This window comes from Triticum urartu, chromosome 4 (genome assembly GCF_003073215.2).
Source record: "Triticum urartu cultivar G1812 chromosome 4, Tu2.1, whole genome shotgun sequence".
Taxonomy (NCBI): Eukaryota; Viridiplantae; Streptophyta; class Magnoliopsida; order Poales; family Poaceae; genus Triticum; species Triticum urartu.
The window spans coordinates 551391341-551415951 of record NC_053025.1 but is presented as its reverse complement, the minus strand read 5'-3'; the positions used below and the strand labels follow the sequence as shown (position 1 = coordinate 551415951).

At 46.2% G+C, this 24611-nt stretch overlaps 3 protein-coding genes across 4 annotated transcripts; 2 read left to right on the top strand and 1 right to left on the bottom strand.

Annotated features, from left to right (window-relative positions):
• Positions 1-8510: 8510 nt before the first annotated feature.
• On the bottom strand, positions 8511-13148 carry LOC125552618 (protein CLT2, chloroplastic-like). Its single transcript, XM_048716229.1, has 10 exons — positions 12720-13148; positions 12367-12512; positions 12052-12089; positions 11574-11689; positions 10505-10604; positions 10392-10427; positions 10215-10265; positions 9892-10018; positions 9406-9531; positions 8511-9111 (listed from the first exon to the last, which is right to left on the bottom strand). The coding sequence occupies exons 1-10, from the start codon at positions 13085-13087 to the stop codon at positions 8954-8956; spliced, it is 1266 nt and encodes a 421-aa protein (XP_048572186.1). The 5' UTR covers positions 13088-13148; the 3' UTR covers positions 8511-8953.
• LOC125552617 (methyltransferase-like protein 2) lies at positions 13086-18083 on the top strand. 2 transcript variants are annotated; one of them, XM_048716228.1, is made up of 10 exons: positions 13086-13583; positions 13956-14169; positions 14278-14408; positions 14524-14557; positions 14679-14754; positions 15427-15604; positions 15732-15815; positions 15931-16030; positions 17328-17492; positions 17683-18083. In XM_048716228.1, the coding sequence occupies exons 1-9, from the start codon at positions 13086-13088 to the stop codon at positions 17465-17467; spliced, it is 1455 nt and encodes a 484-aa protein (XP_048572185.1). In that variant the 3' UTR covers positions 17468-17492; positions 17683-18083. The 2 variants fall into 2 exon arrangements, with proteins under 2 accessions (XP_048572185.1, XP_048572184.1); XM_048716227.1 differs by having other exon boundaries at positions 15732-15818.
• A 288-nt stretch (positions 18084-18371) lies between these two features.
• On the top strand, positions 18372-20844 carry LOC125552619 (probable GMP synthase [glutamine-hydrolyzing]). The gene is made up of 3 exons (XM_048716230.1): positions 18372-18814; positions 19053-19339; positions 20210-20844. The coding sequence occupies exons 1-3, from the start codon at positions 18538-18540 to the stop codon at positions 20543-20545; spliced, it is 900 nt and encodes a 299-aa protein (XP_048572187.1). The 5' UTR covers positions 18372-18537; the 3' UTR covers positions 20546-20844.
• Positions 20845-24611: the final 3767 nt, after the last annotated feature.

Here is a 24611-nt window from a genome sequence, read left to right as displayed (position 1 = left end):
CGGAGAAGTTTGCACTTATTAAGGATTACAATGATGGGCTGCCTTTTACCGTTGCACATGATGATTTTGATGAATATAATATGCATGTGCTTGCTGCTCCTACTTGCAATTATTATGAGAGAGTAACTACATCTCTGCCTCTCTATGTTTCCAACACGATAGAATAGCAAGAAACTGCTTATGCTATGTATTGGCATTTACTTGATGTGCATGAATTGTTCTTTTATGACATGCTAATGCATAGGAAGAGAGTTAGACTTCATCATTGCATGATATATGTTGCTTTGTGCTCACTACTAAATGCCAAATCATTGTTAATTAAAATTGGCTTTGATATACCTTGGGATCCAGGTGGATACATTACTTGAGCACTTTATGCCTAGCTTAATGGCTTTAAAGAAAGTGCTGCCAGGGAGACAACCTGGAAGTTTTAGAGGGTCATTTATTTTTGTTGAGTGCTTTTATATAGTTTAAAAACAAAAATATAGAGGGGAACCTAAAAACTTCTTCAAAAAGAGAAGCGATTGAAAGTTATGCATTGGAGAAGTGAGAGTCGACCTTGAACACTTGTGTACATACTCATGGAAACAATGTAGAATTTTTCATGAAGATTCTGACAAAAGTAATTATCCCCTTGTACAAATCCATTGTATAATAAAAATAATGTGCCAAGATTTGCCTTTAGGATGATTAGATTGCTCGTTGGTATGTGCGGTGTAAAACAAAAACTTTGGTTGTACTGCGTGAATTTTCACTTTTTACTGGAACGCCAAAAGTTTCTAAAACTTCTTGCACATTATTTCTATACAAATTTTTTATTTTTTCCTAATGTTTCAGAATTTTTTAAGTACCAGAAGTATGGTGAATGTTTAGATTACTACAGACTGTCCTATTTAAGACGGATTCTGGTTTTGATGCATTGTTTTGCCCGTTTTGATGAAACTATCGATTCTATCGGTGGTATAAGCAATGGAAACGTTATAATACAATAGCTACAATGCAAAAACAAAATACGAATGGGTTTGCAATGATGCTTAAAGTAGTGATTTTCTTTATTATACTAACGGATCTTACCGAGCTTTCTGTTGAGTTTTGTGTGGATGAAGTGATCAAAAATGAAGGAGGTCTCGATATGAGGAGAAGGAGGAGAGGCAAGAGTTTGTCCAGGCTTGTCATTTGCTACAAAAAGGATTGGGCCATCTTGCTGCACCTTATTTACTTGCATTACTTGTTACTCGTTACAAATTACCTTATCACAAAACTATCTGTTACCGATAATTTCAGTGCTTGCGGAGAATACCTTGCTGAAAACTGCTTATCATTTCCTTCTGCTCCTCGTTGGGTTCAACACTCTTACTTATCGAAAAGGCTATGATAGATCCCCTACACTTGTGGGTCATCAGTCACCGGTGGAATAGGTGCACCTCCTTCTCGCGAGGGAGGCTGCTTGCCTGATTCCGGAGCCGTATGGACCTCCGGAATAGTGTTCCGCTGGGGGCCGAATTGGACATGGCCCCCATCGCCAGTCTCTGGAGGAATTTGCTCCCCCGTGTATCCGGTGGCCGAGGTCTCGCCTTCTGGCGCCACCCTGACGGCCTCCTGTTCCTCTCCCTGGCGTGGGAAGGTCCTTTGGTACAACACCTCGGCGTCGTCCGTGGCCTTGGGAGAGGAGGCCTCCGGAAGTGACCCGCTATCCATCACCTTTGGATCCAGCGAGTTCCCCGAAGATGAGGATCGTTGGGGCAGGAGTGAGCCGGACTGCAGCGCATGATTCGACACATTAAAACCATGAAATAAAGTTGGATATATGTGTTCATAGGTGCTTTTGAGTACTTACTATTCGGCCAGGGGCTTCTCCTTGGGGCGCCACTCGGAGCTGTTGTTCGTATCCAACGCGGAGTTATCTACGAGGGGGACCCTCCCCTTCTTGGGCGCCTCTGCCTCCAAATCCGTGGAGGCCAGCCTTTTCTTCCTTCCCCCCTCGGGGGGAAAGTTTCTTTCCTCCTCTTATTCCTCCTCCTCGTCGTCGTCTTCGGCAGCGAGGGAGGAATGGTTTTCGGCGTCTTCGGACATCACATCCGAAGTGCCTTTGCGGCGGAGGCCACTTCTGGTCTCCTTGGCCTTCTTGTTGCCCCTCTTCTCCGGCGCCCGGTAAGGCGCCGGAACCAGCATCTTCGTTAGAAGTGGGATTGTTGGGTCTTCGGGTAGCGGAGCCGGACACTGGATCCGCTCCACCTTCTTTGTCCAGACCTAGAAAGATAGATAGGGAAGCTTAAACGTCTTCCTTGAATATACAGGTGAAGGATACATCTTGAAATACAGAAAATTTACCGGACTGGCGGGATGGGCCAGGTTGTACCCACGGTCCTCGGTCGTCTTCGGCCATGTTTCATTGGCCTTAAAAAGCACCCTCCAGATGTCTTCGTGAGTAGCGCCGAAGAACTGTTGAAGGGTCTGGTGCTTGGCTGGATCGAACTCCCATAAATTGCAAGTCCGCCTCTGGCAAGGAAGTATCCGGCGAAAAAGCATCGCCTGGATCACATTAACGAGCTTGATGTTCTTGTCCATCATGCTCTTGAAGCGCATTTGCAGCGCAACCAGCTCGTCCGACGATGCCCAGTCTAGTCCCTTCTCTTGCCAGGAGGTAAGCCGCATTGGGGCCCCGGATTTGAATTCGGGAGCCGCGGCCCAGGTGGTGTCGCGGGGCTCTATGACATAGAACCCCTGCTTCTGCCACCCCTTAACGGTCTCCACAAAGGTACATTTGGGCCAGGGGACGTTGGACATCTTGCTCACCATGGCGCCTCCGCACTCTACATGTTGACCGCCCACCACCTTCGGCTTCACATTGAAGGTCTTCAGCCACAGGCCGAAGTGAGGTGGGATGCGGAGGAAGGCCTCACACACGACAATGAATGCCGAGATGTTGAGGAAAGAATTTGGGGCTAGATCATGGAAATCTAGCCCGTAGTAAAACATGAGTCCGCGGACGAATGGGTGGAGAGGAAATCCCAGCCCGCGGATGAAGTGGGGGATGAATACCACCCTCTCATGAGGCTCTGGGGTGGGGACGATCTGCCCCTTGGCCAGAAGCCGGTGGGCGATTTCCAGGGCCAAGTACCCCGCCTCCCGGAGCTTCGTAATGTCCTTCTCCGTGACGGAGGAGGCCATCCACTTGCCCTGCGCTCCGGATCCGGACATGGCTGGAGTGCTTTTTTGAGGCAGAAAAGATGGGAGCTTGGGCGCTAGAGATCGATAATGGATGGGCAGAGAGAAGGAAGGTATGGGTGAAAAGGTGAATCCTTATCCCTTTATAAAGGCAGCGAATATCAAGCACCTCCCCACTCGCCTTAAAACTCGCCTATTCCCCCAAGGGCCGTGCAGGCGGCGCGGTTGGATTACCCACGCTCGTATTGATGAGAATCCCGCAATAAGGGGACACAATCTCTGCTTTGACAAGACATGCCAATGAAAACCGCATCTCAAAACATGCAATGGGAGGCTAAAAACGGTTTGAAATAATGACCAGGCGGAGATGTGGTGTCTCACTACAAAAATGCCAGTAGATGGGACTTGTTAAATATTATACTCTTTATGGAGCCTGTTTTGCAGAGCCGGACACGTTCTCTGTGTTCGAGGACTACTTTGAAATATCCGGAGGAGGAACCCCCCTTGCAATGCCGAAGACAATCTGCGCGCCAGACACCTCATCATTGAAGCCTGGTTCAGGGGCTACTGAGGGAGTCCTGGATTAAGGGGTCCTCGGGCGTCCGGCCTGTGTGACATGGGCTGGACTGTTGGGCCATGAAGATACAAGGTAGAAGACTTCCTCCCGTGTCCGGATGGGACTCTCCTTTACGTGGAAGGCAAGCTAGGCGTCTGGATGTATTATTTCCTTTCTCTGTAACCGACTTTGTATAACCCTAGGCCCCTCCGGTGTCTATATAAATCGAAGGGTTTAGTCCGTAGAGAACAATCACAATCCTTCAGGCTAGACTTCTAGGGTTTAGCCACAACGATCTCGTGGTAGATCTACTCTTGTAATCCTCATACTCATCAAGATCAATCAAGCAGGACGTAGGGTATTACCTCCATCAAGAGGGCCCGAACCTGGGTAAAACATCGTGTCCCTTGTCTCCTATTACCATCGACCTTAGACGCACAGTTCGGGACCCCCTACCCGAGATCCGCCGGTTTTGACACCAACAGTAGGGAAGGTGTTTTTTAGGGTTCTTAGAGCAACAAGTAAAATCAGAAAGTTCACAAAGATTCCAAGCATAACATAGCAAACAATTTATTTGATTCCATAAGAGTCTCTCTTTTTGAGACAAGCGGTGATGCACAAAATGAGCATGTTCATCTAGAGATTTTCCCTCAACTAAACTAGTTGGGGTTTCAGCACGAGCACATATGGATCGAAGATGATCCAAGTAGAAAACTTTAAGTGGATCCATTAACCTTTTTGTTTCTGATTTTCAATAAACACACAATTATACCAAGCAAACGAGCAAACAATTAAACCAAGTAAGACATAAAGGCAAACGGAAAGAAGACGAATAAAAAGGCAAATATTTTTGTATTTTTCTGAAAATGTTTTAGAAGTGAGGGAGAGGAAAACGAGAGGCAAATGGCAAATAATGTAAGTGCAAGAGATGATAATTTATGATGGGTACTTGGTAGGCTTGATGTAGAACCTCCCCGGCAACAGTGCCAGAAATTCTTCCTGCTACTTCTTGAGCTTGCGTTGATTTTTTCCTTGAAGAGGAAAGGGTGATGCGGCAAAGTAGAGATAAGTATTTCGCTCAGTTAAGAACCAAGGTATCAATCTAGTAGGAGGCACAAGCAATTCCCTAATATATGCACCTACACAAACTAACAAACACTTGCACACAACGCGAAAAAGGGGTTGTCAATCCCTTCACGGTCACGAACAAGAGTGAGATCTAATAGAGATAGGTATAAAAGATAAATAAAAGAGCAAACTAAAGTAAATATAAATAAATTGCAGCAAGGTATTTTGGGGTTTTTTGGTTTATAAATCTAAAAATATATGATGGAAAATAGACCCGGGAGCCATATGTTTCACTAGAGGCTTCTCTCTTGAAAGAAAGCATACGGTGGGTAAAAAATTTACTGTCGAGCAACTGATAGAAAAGCGCGAAGTTATAACGATATAGAAGGCAATGATCATGACTATAGGCATCACACCCGTGTCAAGTAGACCGAAATGATTATGCATCTACTACCATTACTCCACACATCGACCGTTATCCAGCATGCATCTAGAGTATTAAGTTCATAAGAACGGAGTAACGCCTTAAGTAAGATGACATGATGTAGAGGGATCAAGCAATATGATGAAAACCCCATCTTTTTACCCTTGATGGCAACAATACAATATGTGCCTCGCTACCCCTACTATGTCACTGGGTGAGGACACCGCAAGATTGAACCCAAAACTAAGCACCTCTCCCATTGCAACAAAAACCAATCTAGTTGGCCAAACCAACCTGATAATTCAAAGAGAAATACAGAGATATTTGATCATGCATAAAAGAGTTCAGAAAAGACTCAAATAATATTCATAGATAATTTGATCATAAATCCACAATTCATCGAATCTCGACAAACACACGGCAACGGAATATTACATTGGACAGAACTCCAAGAACATTGGGGAGAACATTGTCATAGAGAGAGAGAGAAGAAGCCATCTAGCTACTAGCTATGGACCCGTAGGTCTGTGGTAAACTACTCACGCTTCATAGGAAGGGCCACAAGGTTGATGTAGATTCCCTCCGTGATCGAATCCCCCTCCGGCATGGTGCCAGAAAAGGCCCCAAGATGGGATCTCACAGGAACAGAGGCTTGCGGTGGCGGAAAAGTTTTTTGGTGGATGCTTTTGATGTTGGGGGAATATTTGGGAATTTATAGTGCAGAGATTATGGTTGGAAGACCTCCGAGGGGCCCACAAGCCCTCAGGGCGCCCCCCCCCCCGCTAGGGCTCGGCTGGCAGGCTTGTGGCCTCCTCGGGAACCTTCTGCCCCCCTCTCCAAGTCCTATGGGTGTCTTCTGGTCCAAGAAAAATCATTGCGGAAGTTTTATTCCATTTGGTATTCCTTTTCTATAAAACTCAAAAATAAAGAGAAAACAGAAACTGGCACTGGGCTCTAGGTTAATAGGTTAGTCCCAAAAATAATATAAAATGGCATACTAATGCATATAAAAACATTCAAAACAGATAATATAATAACATGGAACAATAAAAAAATTATAGATACGTTGGAGATGTATCATACCAATCTGAGGTTTTGGGACAAAGATTGAATACAAGAGATGAACTAAGGTTTGAGATGAGATGGTGCTGGTGAAGATGTTGATGAAGATTAGTCCTGCCACGATGAGAGGATCGTTGGTGATGTCGATGGCTTCGATTTCCCCCTCCCGGAGGGAAGTTTGCACGGCGGGATCACTCCACCAGAGGGCAGAAGTGCTCCTGCCAAGATTCCGCCTCGAGACGGCGGCGCTTCGTCCTGAGAGTTTTCTTCTGGGTTTCTTCTGGGCAAATGGCTTCATATAGTAGAAGATGAGCACCGGAGGCCTACCGGGGGCACAAGCTCAGTGGGCGCGCCCCCTGGTGGTCCCCCTTCCAGTATTTCTTCTGCCAATATTTTTTACTCTATAAATTTTTCAGGTCATTTGGAGTTGTGCAGAATAATTATATCTGGTGTAGCCTTTTCCGGTCCAGAATTCCAGTTGTCGGCAATCCCCCTCTTCATGTGAAACTTGCAAAATAAGAGATAAAAGACATAAGAATAGTATCACAAAGTGAAATAAAAGACCCAAAATATAATTAATAAAGTAGAAAAACATGATGCAAAATGGACGTATCAACATAATGAGCATGAAGAATTAAGCTTAGCAAAAGTTTGAGAACTACATAACTTGTTCAATAAGATCAATTTAAGAACGAGAGTTGCAGACTTAACACCCGACCATATATAAAACTCACGAAGACTAAACCACATTATTCTCTCCCTTTGTCATCAATGACCAAAAATGTTGAAGTGGGCAACGAAGCGTTCCCATAAGCTGTTGGCGAAGAAGTTGATGCAACTACAACTTCGTCTTCAGGTTGGAGTAGTGGAGCAGTGGGATCAATAGTAGAATCCGGGCGACGCTCAGTCGTCAGGTTAGGCAATGTCGCAATACGACTATTGTCGACGAGGAGCACAATGTCTTCAAATGAACTATATGTAGAATAGAAGAGAGGCGGAGTGGCACGACCTTCCAGAAGAGTTCCGAAGATAGGTCATCGGGGAATGTAATCGGACTCTGGCCGGAGTGGCTATCATCAGGGAGTGTACCCGGACTCTGACCGGAGTGGCTATCGTCGGAGACTATACCCAGACTCTATTCGGGTTCTTCAAAGACATGTCACTCCAAGGGATGTTGCCTTCAACCTTCAAGGGGGAAACTTCCCGCCTTCTAGAAGAGCTTCGATTCCCGGTCTTCTCAGTTGAGCGACCTCCAAGCAATGCAAGTGTCTCCTCTTTAGTTTTTGCTTTTCTATGTAATTTTTTTAGTGGTCCTTAGTTTTTGATCTTTTCTTGCAGGGCTTCGCTGGCTACGTTTCCCGGGCTCCACAACCTGAAGTCAGGCAGCTTAGCAATATCTTTGCCATTTGACAAAGACTGACTCCGGCTCCTGTGTCGAGCAAGGCACCAGGGCACAGAGGGAGAGCTTGCCGCAAATCAACGACGAATTCCAGGCTCCTGAAGAAGAGAATCTGGCCTAGGACATAGGTGTCGATGGGTTCGATCTGCCCAACTGAATTGGTGATGAAGTTCATCGCCCCAAAAGCAAAGATCTATCCAGGAGCGAAAAGCGACGCATTTGATGTTGGATCCCATCTGCATTTCCGTTATGACTAGCATGACCCGTGCCTAACGCACAACTATCGGTGTCAAATCCGGCAGATCCCTCGATAGAGTGCGGCGACTAGCCGGAAAGCCCAGAGTGAAAGCATGAAGCAGTTTACCCAAGTTTGGGCTCTCACTCTGGAGGTAAAAACCTACTCCTCCTCATGTATATCAGGGTGTACTTAACTTGTATTTTTCTTCCGGAAGGGTGCGCATGTGTATAAGAACCCTCAAAAAGGTAAAAAAAAAAATGAACAGGAATGTTTATGGCAAATTATGTTGTTGCGAGGGTGGCAATTTCCCTTAGCAAGCACAGCAAATCCTGGCAAAAAGTTCAACATGACAAAGATTTACCATGCTTGCTAAAAGAAATTGTCATCTTCGCGACAACATAATTTGCCATCATGGTCATTCAATTTGCCATTCTAAAAGAACTGACATTGATTTGCAGCGAAATTCAAAAAGAAAGATGTGTATACGAACTACAGACGCAAGTAAAAATTCTAGTATTGGAGAGCCGTCTTGTCAAATTTTTCTATATGAACATTTTCCGTCAGTACTTGGACAGAGATAAATGGACAAGACAAGTAGACAACCCCATGTGTTTTGCGCTTGATGGCGATGTGCATGGTATACTAAGCAATTTCGTTTGGTAATACATCGACGCACAAGTAGAAACAACCTTTACATTGAAATATGGCTTATGAATCAAAAAAATAAAAACTGTAGATGATTTGCAACCACACGAACACCGAACTTCTGATATTTCCAAGCGCTCTCTTTGACAGAAAGACTGAAGCTAGTTGCTGGAGTCGCTAAAGTGGAGTGGGTGGCACCGGGAGTTCATTATAGGTTAGAATTTATTAGACCCTGCCTGTGCGAAAAGATTTCTCTCAGGTTGCGGAGCTCACACCCTTCAGAAGTTCTGTACAAACATGTGCTGCAGACCGCAGTTGAAAATGCACGGTCTTGTATTGTATCAAGGTGCATCAAAAGCTTGCTGCCATCCTTGTGAGTGATTTTGGTTTTGATCACTCTGTCTTCACTTGATCAGCTGAGTTCTGAGGAAGGTTGTATAGGAGCAACCCAAGCACCAAGACAGCAGCGCCGACCAAAAAGGATGTGCTTAAACTTGTTCCTCCAGGCATGTATGGAAGAGGAAGTGACAGAACGTATATCGAAAGAGGTACTGCAGCGGAAGAAGAAATCAGAAAGTAAAAAATGAATAGGACTGACCACATAGAAGAATCATGTCTAATTGTGTATTTGCACGCACGTGCCATGCGCTAGGTACTTATCAGGGCATATGTGCTAGCACAATACTACGAAATGATTTGCATGCCAAACAAAATGTTTCAATTTTCAAACAGCTTTATCCTGGTACTTTTAACTAAACTACAAAAACCTGTGCCTTGTAGTTATAAGTATGAACCATCATAGTGCTTCTTAAACTATTCAGAGGGAGTGTGTTTTGTTACTGAACCTGCTAGTGTTGCTGTTAGCGAAGCAACCAGTGCTGTAGACATCTTCACCAGATTTAGCACAGAAATGTTGAAGGCCATGTTCATAGTTATGAAGAGCAGTGGTAGCAAAGGGGCTCCAGGACAATCTGAAAACTCAAAACATCAGCACATGATTACGGTATCTTTAGGGAAAATTTCGAATGGCAGCCTCTCAGATTGACGTATAGCTTTTACTAATCAGTGGTCAAGGCATCAAGGTGACAAACAAGGGCCCTTCAACATAATGAACTGCTATATATAGCGACTGTTGTGTTTGTGTATGCCATTCATAACCGAACAATTTGTCCAAGTAAATGAGAAAAGTACGATACTTATTAGTGGAAAGATTCTAGGGAAGGTTTTTTCTCCATCCAACAACAGATTTGAAGTAATACATGGTATACGGAGTACAAGCAATGCTCAACTATTTAGCATCTGAAGATACTACGATTATGGGTAATACTCACCGTTCAGATTACCACCACCAACATTCAGAAAGCATGCAGCACCACGGTTTACATATGCAGGGAGCTCAGTCAATGGAATGCCTTTCAAATTAGAGAGAAACGGCAGGAGTAGCAAAACAAAAAGAGCCTGCATAGTTCAACATAGCAGATTTGGAGTGCACAAATAGGAGAAAAGCCAATGGATTGAGTGACTAAGGATACAACCATGAGAAAACTCCATAGCATCGTAAGATACCAAACAAGACGGTCTGAGTAGCATTTCTCTTTTCACTAGTGGCTATTAAACCTACAATGTTTTAAAATAGAGATGACTTTAAGCTTACCTGGAATCCTGACCCAAAAGAGTTGACCACAAATATGTCAGGCCGCTTTCCCTGTGTAAAAACAAAGAGAACTAAGGCCGTCATGCTTTCAACTCAGAAATAGCTTAAAATAAGAAGAAAAAATAGGTACAGCGAATATTCACATTAATTATTTCCTGAAATATTTTTATTACGAACCTCAAGGCGTTTTGCACCATCAATGAAAACAAATTCCTGCCACGGTAATAACAAGATTTAGAGTTGGGATAACTGAAAGTTTCATCAGGGGTACACCAGCAAGTCCACTCAACCTTGATTATAGATGCACCAGCCTGACATGCAGATGAAGCCATCAAAACTGCTGGCCAAAAAAACTTGACATCAGACAGAGATGAACCACCGTTTGCTCCACTGCATTCATAAAGTAAAAGCATGGCCAGGAAATACTCAAAATCCAATCAACACATAAATTGCAAGTATTCCACAATCATCATATTAGCAACATTATAACCATGTACTACCCTATCAGCGTAAAGCCATGGCCATTTCTCAGTCCGCACTTTTTTTTCCGAACTTTTGGTTCATTATTTGTGCATTTTGTCTCGACCACTAACTGTACATCTGAAAGGTTGATCAGATGAGGACACAAGGCTACCAAACCACCCAAGAGGCAAGCCATATATAGGTGATCACACCACAAAAAGCTCCTTTGAGTATTATTCCAATTATAATAAGGTTTTATGGTTATCAGAAGTATCTGGTACATGAGCCTAAAGCAGTGAGCCTTGCTACAGAAAGACACATCTACCCCACTTGCCTTGGATGACTGACTACAATGTATGCTTAAGTAATCAATAGAAGGGGTTAATCAAGTGCAAGTGCTAGTACTCAGCCACAGCACCTTCACATACAGATAAGAGGGTGTTAGCTGCATGTCACTGAAAAATTACATGTTAGAAAACTGCCAGAAAATGTCCTAGCCTTATGCCCTTGATTTTACCGAGAAGTTGGAATGCAGAAAGAAATACTATAATTTTGTATGAGTTGATTGGGTTTGTGCTAATAACTTTCCAAAACAAATTCTAGTCATATTGCGTTCTTTTAGTGGATGGAACCTAAAATATGTCACATAACAATCTTATTTTGTCAGCATTCTACAATATACCATTCCAGTGCATGAAGGTGCTCCAATAAATAGTTAGCAGCTGATAATTCCACCTTATCAGAAGCTTACACGAACATGTCCAATACACAATGCCAATGAATATGTGATGCCCGATATAACAGACAGTTGGAAACAAATCAGTTCAAATTATGAGAATAGTGATGTGAAGTACATAAATTAGTCGTCCAAACAAGGCTAGATGTTCCAATTCATACCTTACTACTGATAGAATTACTCCAGTTGTAACAAGCAAGCATCCAAGAATTTGGTTTGCCCTATATTTCCTTCCCAAAACGATGACTGATAAAATAAGCTGCCATACCAGAAAAGACTGCAAAACAACAGCAAGTGTGTTAAGAGTACCGAGTCTGCACAAAATCACCGAAAGGAAGTACTAATCTTTATGCACAGCTATTAAACCTGGCACTGCAGGTAACAAGATTATCAAAGTAGTACGTGTTGAAAGGACTGAGATATGTAACAGAAGAACAACCTTAAGAGGGATGATAAGAAAATTGGAATAATAAACGAATCCAGGATATTACAAAGATGGGGTATATATGGCACCAAGTTAATACAGGATTGGATGTAAGCAGTACAATAGAATGTTCCTACTTGGCAAAGGATATTAAATACTCAGAAGTCAACATGTGGAGAATTTTAGGCCTGTCAGGCGAAATAAAAACATAGTACCTGAGACAGCACTGGAATAGATGGCCCAGGCAACATAGCTGTGAGCATCGGCAAAATGCAAATACAGAACTCATTTTAGTTACGATCTGAATTGTGAAGAAACCATGGTTCAAGTAATGTATTACCTCCGTCCCAAATTAGTTGTCTTAGATTTGTCTAGATATGAATATATCTAACACTAAAACATGTCTAGATACATCCGTATCTGAACAAATCTGAGTCAACTAATTAGGAATGGAGGGAGTAGCTGTTAAAAAGTGCATTTGAAATACTTAATTCTGAAAGTAAAGTACAAATATCACTGTCAGTAATCACCTGCAGCAGCCATGCCTGAAGCAACACCCATCGCTTCTAGCAGTCCAATTAACATGAAGCGTGATTTTGGAAGCGCTAGCATTTCTTTAGTGACAATACCAGCCTGATATCTTACAAAGAGAATTGAGAAGTAGACTACAACATACCTGCAGAAATTAGCAAGTACACGAGGAGCACTTAGAAAATCGGTTTGTGCATTGACTTCACAGAAATCAGTGTAACAAAAAGGATGCGCAAAAAGAAGTTACACATGCATTATATTATTATTACTCTTATATATAAATAGCATGTAGCACTAAGTGTGAAATTTTGCTGGAATTGAGCTTAGATGTCCATGGAAGCATCAAATTTACCCAAACGTGAGAACTTGCGCGAGGAAGAAGGGGTAATTCTTCATGGGCACGAGCGCAAGCTTGTACAGCACCCGGTTCATCACCGCGAGCGCCACGGTGGCCGCCGCCGCCGCGGTGATCCCCGTGCCAGCGCCACTCTCAGCGTCGCTTCCTCCCCCTGAAACCCCAACCGCCGCGGCCGCCCGCGCGCACCGCGTCTCGACGGGCAGCCGCCCGCCACCGCCGCCACGGGCGGTGCCGAGGGCCACGCGGAGCGGCGGAGGCAGGTGGGCGGCGCGGAGGGGGGCCGGGACCCGCCGGCAGCCGTGGCGGAGGAGAGGCGGCGGCGGGCAGGGGAGGGGGGCGGAGAGGAGCAGCGAAATTGGCATGGCGGTCGCGGTGGGGTTTGAAGATTTCGCGGGGGGTTGGTTGGTTGCTTCGCTCCGTTTATTTTGTGGACGGCGACACTGCCAGAGTGCCAGTTCGCAGGCCGCTGGTTTCTCTGGCCAGTGGGACCCACGGGCTAACCTGCTGGGATTAAACCCCTACCCTGCGGCCGACGCTCCCTCCCGACCCAAACCCCCTCGCCGCGGCGGCGCCTCTCCGATGGACGCCTCCGACGAGCTCCGGTCGCTGGAGGCCACGGGGATCTACCGCCTCGCAGGCTCTCCCGCCGCCTTCGTCGACCCGGTGCGCCTCCTCGGCGAATCCTACCGGCGCTTCCGCCTCGTCCCGTCGGCGTACTACTCCCGAAGCTTCGGCCCGTCGCGGCAGGGAGGCGAAGGGACGGCGCCGTCTCCCGACCGGAAGAAGCGCAAGCGGAAGCGCCAGCCGAAGCCCCGGGAACTCAACGCCGTGGAGCGGATCGCAGAAGCGCGGCACCAGGTGACGATCTGACACATTGGTTTACATTTGTGTTTTCTCATTTACTGATGTTTTACTTTTTCTTTTGCGGGGGTACTGATGTTTTACTTCTTCTAATAGTAGTATATTCCAATGAAAAGGCTTGTGCTCATCAGTAACAAGAACGTTAGTAAACTAGAAACAGTTTAATACGTCATCAGCAAACAAGAAATTTGGGATTGCCATTTTTTAGGATTTTTAGAGAGTATTATGTTATTAACATCTGGTGTCTTGTTAGGTGTTCGTGAAACGGTCATAATCTGCCTATACCAATTGGTAGAGAAATGTACTGAATAGTGTTCTACAGGTATTTTGATGTAATGTTTGGATCTCTTATGGTGTTCCATTTGCTAGGAAGCAAGGCCTTTGCTAATTAGGGCCCATAATTCACTCCTCGAGACGAAAGATCTACTGGAATTCCTTCCGGGGATGATCAAGGGAGATGAATGCCTGCCAAATGTTGAAACTAGTTCTGAGAACAATTTTGTTGAGCTTGGGGCCTCATGGCGAGCACCTTTCTACGAGATGACTATCTGCTTTCAGAAGCCTCTTGGTCAGGTCAAGGCAGGTATAATCAAACCAAAAATTGTACGAGTACTTCTTGATGACCATGTTTACAGAATTATAGGTATGTATGATGCATAAGTGCATAAAGTCCTTCTCTACCATGTTTTAGGTACCTGCAATGTCCAAAAGAGATCCAGTCCATTATTTAATAGGATAGTCAGTGTTGAAGAAAACGATGAGGCAGAAGGAGAATTTCAGAGTAGACTTTATATTTTACCAAAAGGAAGTTGCTTCATGATGGTGAGTTAATCATTCTTTAGTGCAGGTGTCTCACCTAATTTCATCTAAGTGAACAGTCCATCTTTAATTTTTATTTTATCTTTTTGGCATGATGCTGATGATACATAAACTGAAGACTGACTTCACACATGTTCGTGATCTCATTCCTGGTATGTGAATGTAGCATACAAATGTTTTAATATGTTGTATTGATCCTGCTGTGCTTGTTAAGGTTGTATTGGCAGATGTGCTTAATTCGTTTATTTTGTGGATGATGTCCTCTGTCTCCAGATAATCCTAATATAGGGTACAACCTTATAGTTATTGACCCACCTTGGGAGAATGGATGTGTTCGCCAGAAAGAAGCGTAAGCTAACTCTTTCTTTCTTCTTCTTCTGCCAAGCAAGCAAAACTTTAGATTGTCCGGGCTTATTGATGGCTGACTTTCCTGTATTTCTCTTTTTTGTTTATTTGTGACGTGTCTTATTAGACTACACTGGATTGTTAACTTTGGATTAACTAGTTAAACTCTGGATTGCTATGCTTGAATGTTAGCACAGCTATCTGATATCTGACCTTTTTTTTCGAAAAGAGGGTTTGCCCCGGCCTCTGCATCAGAAAGATGCATACGGCCATATTATTGATAAGCAAAAGGTTACAACAGCTATCTGATATCTGACCTAAATGCATGTTTCTTTTCGCAGTATTCCTATATATTGCATTTTTAATTACAGCTTTTCTTATTTCTTGAAGCCTTCTTTTATATGTATATTTTGTGGTGTCCTATTATTTACGGATGTTTATGATTCACTGACCATGAACCATGTGTGCTGATATCATGTTCTCCTGTAATAAAACCCGATTTGGGGATATGCTTGTTGGTAGTTTCATGGAAACTAAATATTCTCGGACTAAAACGGATCCATCTTCTATTCTTCTCTATTGTTGTCATCTTTTTAATGTAATAATCCCATTTGTGCATGGCCAGCTAGGCATTTTTATGAATTGCAGTTCATTTTTTCAACAATGTATGCCCTAGGTATCCTACACTTCCCAATAGAAATTTGTTGTATCTTCCAGTTCAAGAACTTGCACATCCAGCTGGAGCTCTTCTGGTTTTGTGGATTACAAATCGGGAGAAACTGCGAAGATTTGTTGAGGAAGAATTGCTTCCATCTTGGGGGGTCAAAGACCCCACGGAGTTTTATTGGCTGAAGGTTTGCGGCTAATATCCATGTGCAACCTTTTATCTTTTATAACAATGATTTAATTGACACATTAGTAATTTTACAATGGTGTCATTATTTTTGTGCAATGCGGTCCTGAAATCTCAACAAATCACAGGTGAAGTCGGATGGTTCACTGATTGGCGATCTAGACTTGTTCCATCACAGGCCTTATGAGTGTCTCCTTCTTGGCTACATCAACGTTGTGAGTTCTTTCCTCTAGATTATTTGCCTTTTTTTTCTGGAATTCAACGTTTGATCTGGACTGTGTACCCTGAAATTGATATATTCTGGTCTCCTGGCTTTCTTCCTGGCAGAATAGAGAAGCTGAGTCAGGATCGAAGTTTAAGGTTCTACAAGGCAGCCAAGTAATTATGAGTGTTCCGGGTGCACACTCAAGGAAACCTCCTCTTCAGAGTATCCTTGCCTGTGATTTGTCACATTATGTCCTGTTTATCTTTTAGTTAATCATCTGCAATGAAGCATCTGTCCTGTCGAGCGGCTAGCGAGGGGCTCCCGCGACCCGCGCTAGGGTTCCTCCCCGCCGCTGCCCCCCTGCCCTCCTCCCCGTCTCGGCCCCCCTCCTCCTTCATCTTCCTTCGCCGCCTCCGGCGTGCCCGGGTGGCGCCGGCGGCGGCGGACGTCCCTTCCCGGTGCGCCTGGAGGGGGAGTCGGGGCTCCCTCCTGCCTGGCGGTGGTGCTGCTCGGCTGGCGGCGGTGAGGCCCGGCGGGAGTTTTGCGGGCCTCGGGTTCCCTCGACGCGGCGGCGTGGCCGTTGGCTGCGGGGCGGCGCGGTGGGCGGCTGGCCGGCGGCGCCCGCTCGGCCCAGATCTGGGCCCTTTTGGGCCCCATCTGGGCTGGGGCGGGCTTGCGGTCCGGGGTGCGACGGCGTGGCTCTTTGGTGGTGAGACAAGGGGGCCGTGGCTGCGGTGGAGGTGGCTCCGGCGGCCGGTGTGCTGCAGCGTGGCTACAGGGACTGTCCGGACCCATTGGGGTCCGGCCGGGCCGGTGGTGGCCTGGCAAGTCTCGGTGGAGGTTGTTCCCTCCTGTCGGCTGCGTTGCGGTTGCCTTCGAGCCTGGTGTCTTCTCATCCTACCTCCAGGTCTCGTGTTGGTGGCCTAAGTGAAACGGTGAAAATGGTGTGGTATCCGTGGTGGCACAGGCTGGTGGGCGGCATGTTGGGCGGTGCGCTTCCGATTGTCTGAGGTGGCGGTGGTGGTTTCGGGGCGGGAGAAATCTCTGGCGGCTCGTTCGCCACCGGCGCGGCTGCGCCCATGGGCCTTGCGGGACCCTCCTGAGGGGCGTTGGTGATACCCCCTTCCCCACTGCCATCCGCGTATCGGGGGAAACCCTAGGACTTGTCCGGGCAGCAGCGGCGTTGTCGTCGCATTTCTTCATGAAGATGTTGCTTGGTATGCGAGGCTTCAGAGTGCTTGGCGGGCGGTGGTTCTTCTCCGGTGGGTGCAGCGGGTGTCGGTCATCTTTGCTTAGTTGAGCTGCCGGCGTCGGCATTTGTTTCTTCTTGTTTCTTTCTCTTCTTTTTCTTTTGGGCTTGTTTGTACTGCGGCCCCAGCAAGCTGGTTGTATCGGTTGAACGTTGCTTTATAATCTAAAGCGGGGGGAAACCCTTTTTCGCATCTGTCCTGTCGTAAATGCAATGCGGCTCTTTTTATAGTGGCAGTATGATTTATGGCCAATCCTTAACCTGCAAAAGAAATTCTTTCAGAATATATTCCTGGTCCGAAGCCTCCAAGGTGCATAGAGCTTTTTGCAAGAGAATTGGGTTCCGGATGGACCTCGTGGGGAAACGAGCCGCTCCATTTCCAGGATTCAATGTACTTTTCAAAGAAGTAAATTGATACTACTAGACAAGAGCATGGTATGCACAGTTGAACAATTGCTGTATCGATGTAATGCTTTTGTCTTGTAGCATTATGTCTCGTGTGTTTTCTGTAAATAGCTAATTTCTTTCGGTTCTCTTATAATTCCCAGTCATGCCTCGCATTTTACACTGCTGTGTTTAGACTCTTATTACTAACTGACCGTATCATGCCTTGTTGCTTCTTCAGGTGGTGATGAACACCTGCGGCTGGATTTCGCATAGCGCTACACTGCATTTTGGACACTGGTTACCACTTACCACTAGTAGCTACGTAGTTGGTACGGAATGGCAAGTTGGCAACTAACGAGGTGCAGTTTTGTCAAAAGTTGGTAGGTTCGATTTGAACTAGTCTCTAAGCTTGACTGAAGGACGATCCACATTACAGTGCCGTTCCCCACAGAACTGTATCCCGCTGCTGCTTCTGTTCCCTGCTGCAGTGATCAAAAGTTGCCACCAAAACTTGAATTGTGCTCAAGGTCTTAGTGACTGGTCTGTCGATCTAACATGAACCCTGGTCCATTCTTGAAGGGAACATTTGGATGTAGATTGTTCATCCTCTTGGAGCAAAACGATTCCCTGGTGCTGAAAGATACTGGTGCTTGTGCCCGCATCCTTGTGTTGTGTGTACACTCTTCTCCGTTTCCTTGTACAGAATGCGTATTCCCTCTTCGAGTAGAAGAAGCCGTTGTCGCTGCTGCCGACGAGAACCACGTAGGAGCCGGCTCGGTGCGGACGTGCGCTGCGCGCAAGCCGGATGGTGGAAGCGACAGGGAGGTGAGGTCCGGCTACGTGTGTGGGTGTGCGTGTGGGTAGTGGGGCGGTGCATGGCAACGCAACGCTTGCGCGTAACGGTACGAGGCGTCGGGGCCAAGCCACGGCCACCCTCGTTCGTGCCGAGGCCGTTGCACCCGCACCCGACGGCGACCTCCAGTCCGAAACAACGAGTACCAACTCCGTGGCCGCGTAACGGATCCGTCGTCATTTCGCCGCTCGTTTCAAAACCCTCATTAGCCGCTCGCTCTTCAGGTCTGCGTCCATCTACATGCGCCTGCTTCCGAATCGTTGCAAGCTCCGTCGATCAGTTGGCACTTCAGACATGCCGGGCGTCAAGTCGGAGTCTCCGGCGAGCGGCTTGCCGGCGCTCCCGCGCATCCGCACCACTCGCCCTGCTGCGGCCTATTCCAAGGCAGCAAGAGCCAAGACGCGGGCAAGCACAAAGGCGGAAGCAGAGGAGAAGCGGCACAATGGTGGTAGGGGGGCGTGTGGGAGCTCACCGGAGCTGGAGAAGAGGAGGTGCTCCTGGATCACGGCCAACTCTGGTGACAAACTTCGATTGCTCCCTGCTTCGTTTCGTTACGTTTCCACTGTTCCCTAGAGTCCGTAATTTTGATCTGTGAACTCCATGATATGAAGTATATACTTTATCAGTTATCACAAGCATGTGATTTCTCAATTTTGAGCACGCACGCCATGAGGGTGCAGTACACATATAACTTCTTCTTTTTTTGAAACTTACACATATAACTTCTGATGATGCATGGTACATAACTTCTGTAGAACCCCTCTACGTTGCATTCCATGATGAAGAATGGGGAGCACCGGTGCACGATGACCGCAAGCTGTTTGAGCTGCTCACCTTATCACAAGCCTTAGCTGAGCTCTCCTGGCCTGTAATTTTGAGCAAGAGGGATGAGTTCAGGGAGATGATTGATGGTTTCTACAATGCATCCGTGTGTGACTGCACGGACAAGAAGATAAACCAGCTGTCCAAGTCAAACGGAAGCACGTTGTTGTCACAGCAAAAGATGCGAGCTGTGGCCGCAAACGCCAAGCAAATTCAAAAGGCAAGTTTTGTTTATGGTGAATTCAAATGGTAAAATGAATATTTACAAAATTTCCTCTAATTTATCGCTGAATGAGGACATATAAATCATTATCATTCTCATTCCTCCAACCAATCATAAGGGCCTCTTTGATTCATAGGATTTCCAAAACATGGGATTAGAGTGGCATGTCATTTTGAATCCTATAGGATCGTATGAGTGTTTGATTGTGCATAGGAAAAACATAGGATTCTTTTAAAGATGTTTGAGAGGATGAAAAATTTCCTATGAAATCTAGTGCAAATAAATCCTTTGAAAAAATTCCCGTGGTTTACAATCCTATGAATCAAACAACACACGTAGTAAAAATTCCTAAGGATTTCAATCCTCCAAAATTCCTTGAAATCCTTTGAATCAAAGAAGCCCTAAAATGTTACAGCAGACTAGCTTCTTTCGAAATAAAATGAAGCCATGTCGCACCCACTCAATAAAAGCCCAACAAGCCTTTGAATTTGCTATGGGCCATATGGCCCATACCTTGTGTGCTTTCAGAGTTTCAGATTCTGCACAATGTGACACTCGCATCAGTATTAGTATCGTACTGTAATATACAGTCATCAATTGCTTTTCATAAGTACACAACTGTTCGAACTGTTCTCAAACCGAATGCTTATAACTCGAACACCACCACCACTATATGCTATACTTATCATTTCTTGCTTGGATACTTGGACTAATGCTACTCATGAATTATACCACTATTTTGCAACCTGTATAGTATCCGTTCGGCAAAACAGATTCAGTGGTTTCTTCGAACAAAATCGACCCTTGGGTTTCACAACTTCTGGCAGTACTGATAATATCCTCGCTATCGCCAATGACTATCTGCAGGTAGTTCGTGAATTCGGATCGTTCGACAACTACTGCTGGAGCTTCGTGAACCACAGGCCCATCACAAACGGCTTCCGCTACGCTCGCCAAGTGCCCACCAAGACGCCCAAATCTGAGGCTATGAGCAAGGACCTGATGCGGCGAGGGTTCCAGTGCGTCGGCCCCACGACGGTCTACTCCTTCATGCAGGTCGCCGGCATCGTGAACGACCACCTACGGTGCTGCTTCAGGTTTGATCAGGCTGGCAGCCAGCCCAAGGCCGCCGAGGAGAACATGAGAGCCGATATAAGATTGGGGTCTCCCGCTTCAGAGGATTCAGAGATCAGCGAGGTGTAGTTAGGTCTCTGAACTTGCTCATCTTGTGTTTACCTTCCGTCAGACATGGCAGTTGGTTTGGCAGTGCATTTTGTGGTGTGACTGGTGTCAGGTCACTTGTAGTGTGAGTACATTATAGATTGTACAAAATGGTGAGACATGGTGCATGGTCAAGGTGTGGTTTGCTTTCTTAATTGCATGTAAAGCATCTGTATTGTGGAGTGTAAAATCGGTTGGCCATCATGCATGTATATATACCACATACAACATACATCACACATCATACAGTAAGCAGTGTGGTGTGGTTTTCTGACTATTTGCACCCGTATCTGTGCGCAAACGATGATGACAATTATCCATTTCTATGGTTGTTCTTTTGACTCCTAAATGTAGGTATGAGCTTATTGTTGCGTCGACATGGCAACGATGCATTCGTCAGCCCTTATGTCACACACTTGCCTTGTATGGCAAAATCACAAGATAAAGTTTGTTCCCTAGAGAAATGAACCCCTAAACAAACAAGCTAACCGTACCAACAAGAAAGTTCCACCACCTTTCATCCATCCATTCATCAAGTTGTTGTTAATTAGGCAACTAGAGTGACTAAGAAACACGTCCCTCCCTAAACTAATCACGGCACGATGGCCACGTTTCGCCTCGCCGTGGCCGTGATCACCTTCCTTAAACCTCTCTCGCACATAACCCCTTTCTTTAACCCTACACTTGGGGGCACTACTTAAACATTGGAATCAAATCATTTTGCCAAAAGAAATGCGTACCATACTCCTCGAGGGCGGCATCCTCGGTGTGCGTGCGCCGGGGTCGCTCGCTCCGCTCACACGGGCGGTGCGCCTTCCGGTGCACGTGTCGCTCTTCGGAGGGGCCAGGTCGGCAAACACGAGCCCATGCCATTGACACGCAATGACAGAGGAGCGCTTGTGGTGTGGCCGAAGCTGAGCTCCACAAAGCTAACGTGATTGTTTAATTAGCGCTAATGAGGCTTTGTCCGGATGTTTCCCGGCGCGCTGGTCCCCTACCTAGGAGCGGGCTAGCCTCATCCTTTGCCCGATTCAGTGGTTGGTGCTTAAGCTTTACTATCATGCAACTGGGATTAGTTTACTGCACTCTAGACATTAGGTTAAGGGAGGAGAAAAGGAGAGAGCACAATCCTAACAAACTATATCATGGCCCGAAGCATGCCATGTGTGCTGGTTCTAGTCTAGCTGCCACTGCCAGCCTTGGGGGTGAAGCTTCGAGCGCTTGCCGTCCAATGGATGGATCGATGCCGCGCGCGCTCCCCTAAAATGTGGCGCCTTTTATGGGAAAGCATGCACGCAAGATGGCCGGCCATGATTCCGGTTAAACTTGGCATTAGCGCTGCTGTCAGTAGAGAAACAAAGCATCGAGTTTACACCTGTTGCCGCGATGCCGCGCTCCTCCGCTTCTACTAGTACCGAGGTTAATTACGCACACATGTGTCGCGCCCTAGGTGGAGCCTGGGGTGGAGGGCCTCTCACAAGTTGAAACGTACGTTGTCTCCCTCTGTGGAGTACTGATCTCAAAACTGCAGCCATGGACAAAAAGACATGTTACGGCGGACACAGAGAGACGTACCAGTACATACATATTTCGGAATTCGGATTCGGTTAACTAGCTAGTCTTCTGGCGCTTGCAGAGATATACAATAGGTTTTTTTGGCGCGGTAATAATTAACCACCTACTGTGACAGCGGCGTGCCTTGTCCTGACCAATTGACCAAGCTTGGGGAAGACACATTGACTGACTCGACGGCGATCGGTCGGTCGGTCATGGATGGCAAAGCTTGGCGCGAAATTAGCTAGCTGCACGCGCGAGGAAACGACGAGGGCAGCGACCGGCTAGCTATACTAACCTAAGCGAGGAGGCCTTTTAAAATAACCCTGGCGATTAGTGGCGCTATCGCGCAAAAGGCCACGGGGGAGATCGGCCGTATCAAGCCCGCACTGTCACGCGCGCGCCCCTCGAGGAGGGCCAAGAGTGTGCGTACCCTACGTCGCTGCTGCCTGCTGCCCCGTTCGGCGTGCACATGCACGCCAGGAGACGGCTGCCCAATCAAATCGTAAAATGGATTTGATTTCGTCAAAGCGCCTACTAAGGCCTAGCCCTAGCAAAGCTTTTGCTGCAAATTGCGACGAGGTTGAGCCTTGACCGCTTGTTCGACCGGAAAGCGTGGTTAGATTAGGCGAGGTAGGCGAGCCTGTGTCAGAGCTAGCCGTGGCCCGAGGAGATTAGGTTTGGGTGGTCACCATGGTGTAATGTAATCCTCGCTCGATTTGATTAGGGGTGTTGTTAGTGAGTGATCAGCGGGCTGATTAACATATGGCGTCGGGATCCCGCAAGTTGGAGATGGGGAAACAGGAGCGGGAGGTGTCTGAGATAAGGATGGCAGTGGCAGCGCATAGTTTAAGCCCAAAGCTAGAGCCAGCTCTGGCTAGCCAATGGAGTAGTACCAACCTTGATTAGTTAAGTGCATAATTGAGCGATTCTGCGTGGTGTGCGTGATGCCAAAGGGGAGCCAAACTACGAGGGCATAGCCGTAGCCATAGGCATGTGACAAGGAATCACTGGCCGCCCCGCATTACTAGTTTAGCATCCAATTCCAAACGGCCGGTGCGTCGACAGAGCTCTCAGGTTTTTGTTCATACACACACACACACCCCTCAAACATGTCGATTTTGGATAATGGAAGGCTTTAGTTTTGCAAATATTTCCTTCGTCCTAAAATACTTGTCCCTAAAATGAATATATCTCGACTTATTTTAGTTATAGATAAATCTATTTTATTTATTTCTAGGACAATTATTTTCGGACGAAGGGAGTAAAATTGAAAGCTGTTGAAGGTAGCTAGACTTTGTGGCTTTAGTGTGAGGTGCAAAATGAAAAGTCCAAAGCTGGCTACTGTGTAAGCTAAGTGAAGCTTGTGGAGGAAATAACCGTGCCCTAAGCAAAGCTAATCAATCAGCACTGGTGTGGTCGACCACATCGGTGATCCTTGTCTGGCGTCCAAACCACGGGGGTGGCCTGATTGATTGGCCGGTGGGCGGTCGACGTGGAGCGAGGTTGGCAACCATGGGGGGTGGCTGCACGTGAAACGCCGACGAATCGTACGCCACCTTTGGGCAGTCGACCAGGCCGGCGCGCGCAGGTCCAAACCTTATCCCGATCGTAGTACGAGCCACGTGACGGCTAATTGGGCTTTGCTCTCAGGCTCGGAGGTGATTTGCCCAAAGCGCAGACACATGTGCGAGCCATGCACGCTCTGATTAGCTAAGTGATCTTCATCTGATTGTGGACGTAAAAGGGCGGGCTAGATTTGGACTATACCGGTGTGGCGTCAATCAACCTCTCTCTTCTCAATGCGTGTCGACCGTCCTACCGGATTGGAAAGCGCATATGACCATTTTTCTCTTCTTTTTTGATTGAAATTGAATAGTATAACGATTCTTCGCTCGTACGTAAGAGTTTAAGCTTAGCCGCGGGTGCTGCGTGCTACGTACATCTTACTTTTGAGCGCTGCCAATACTTTCTCGCACGCCTAGTGCCTCCTTTAGGCTTTTGCGCAAGGTAGTAGTCGTGCACCTTAGTTGCTACTAGTACCGATGATTACAGTGAATCTTAATTATCCCCTCCGTCTACAAAAAAGGTCTATAAATTTTACTGACCTCAAACGGTCCATAGTTTGACCATGTGATGTAGGAAAAATCATCAACAACTATACAATACCGACCAGATCAATATAGATATGTTTTATTGTGTATGTAATGATATTACATTTGGTCCGTAGTTCTTGATAGTTTTCTTAGAAACTCGGTCAAATTTTGCATTGTTTAACTTCAGACAAATTTTACTGGCCTTCTTTTCACAAATAGAGGGAGTACCTCCAATGATTTCTTACCAGCATGTATATTCATGCTTAACTCTGCGGAGAAATTTACCACCAAGAAAGTCTCCCTTAAAAAATGTACATTTTTAAGTTGATTGTTTTTATTTTTGTGTCTAAATCGACTATAAAAATAATATAAATTCGGCTTAGTAAAATAGGCAACAT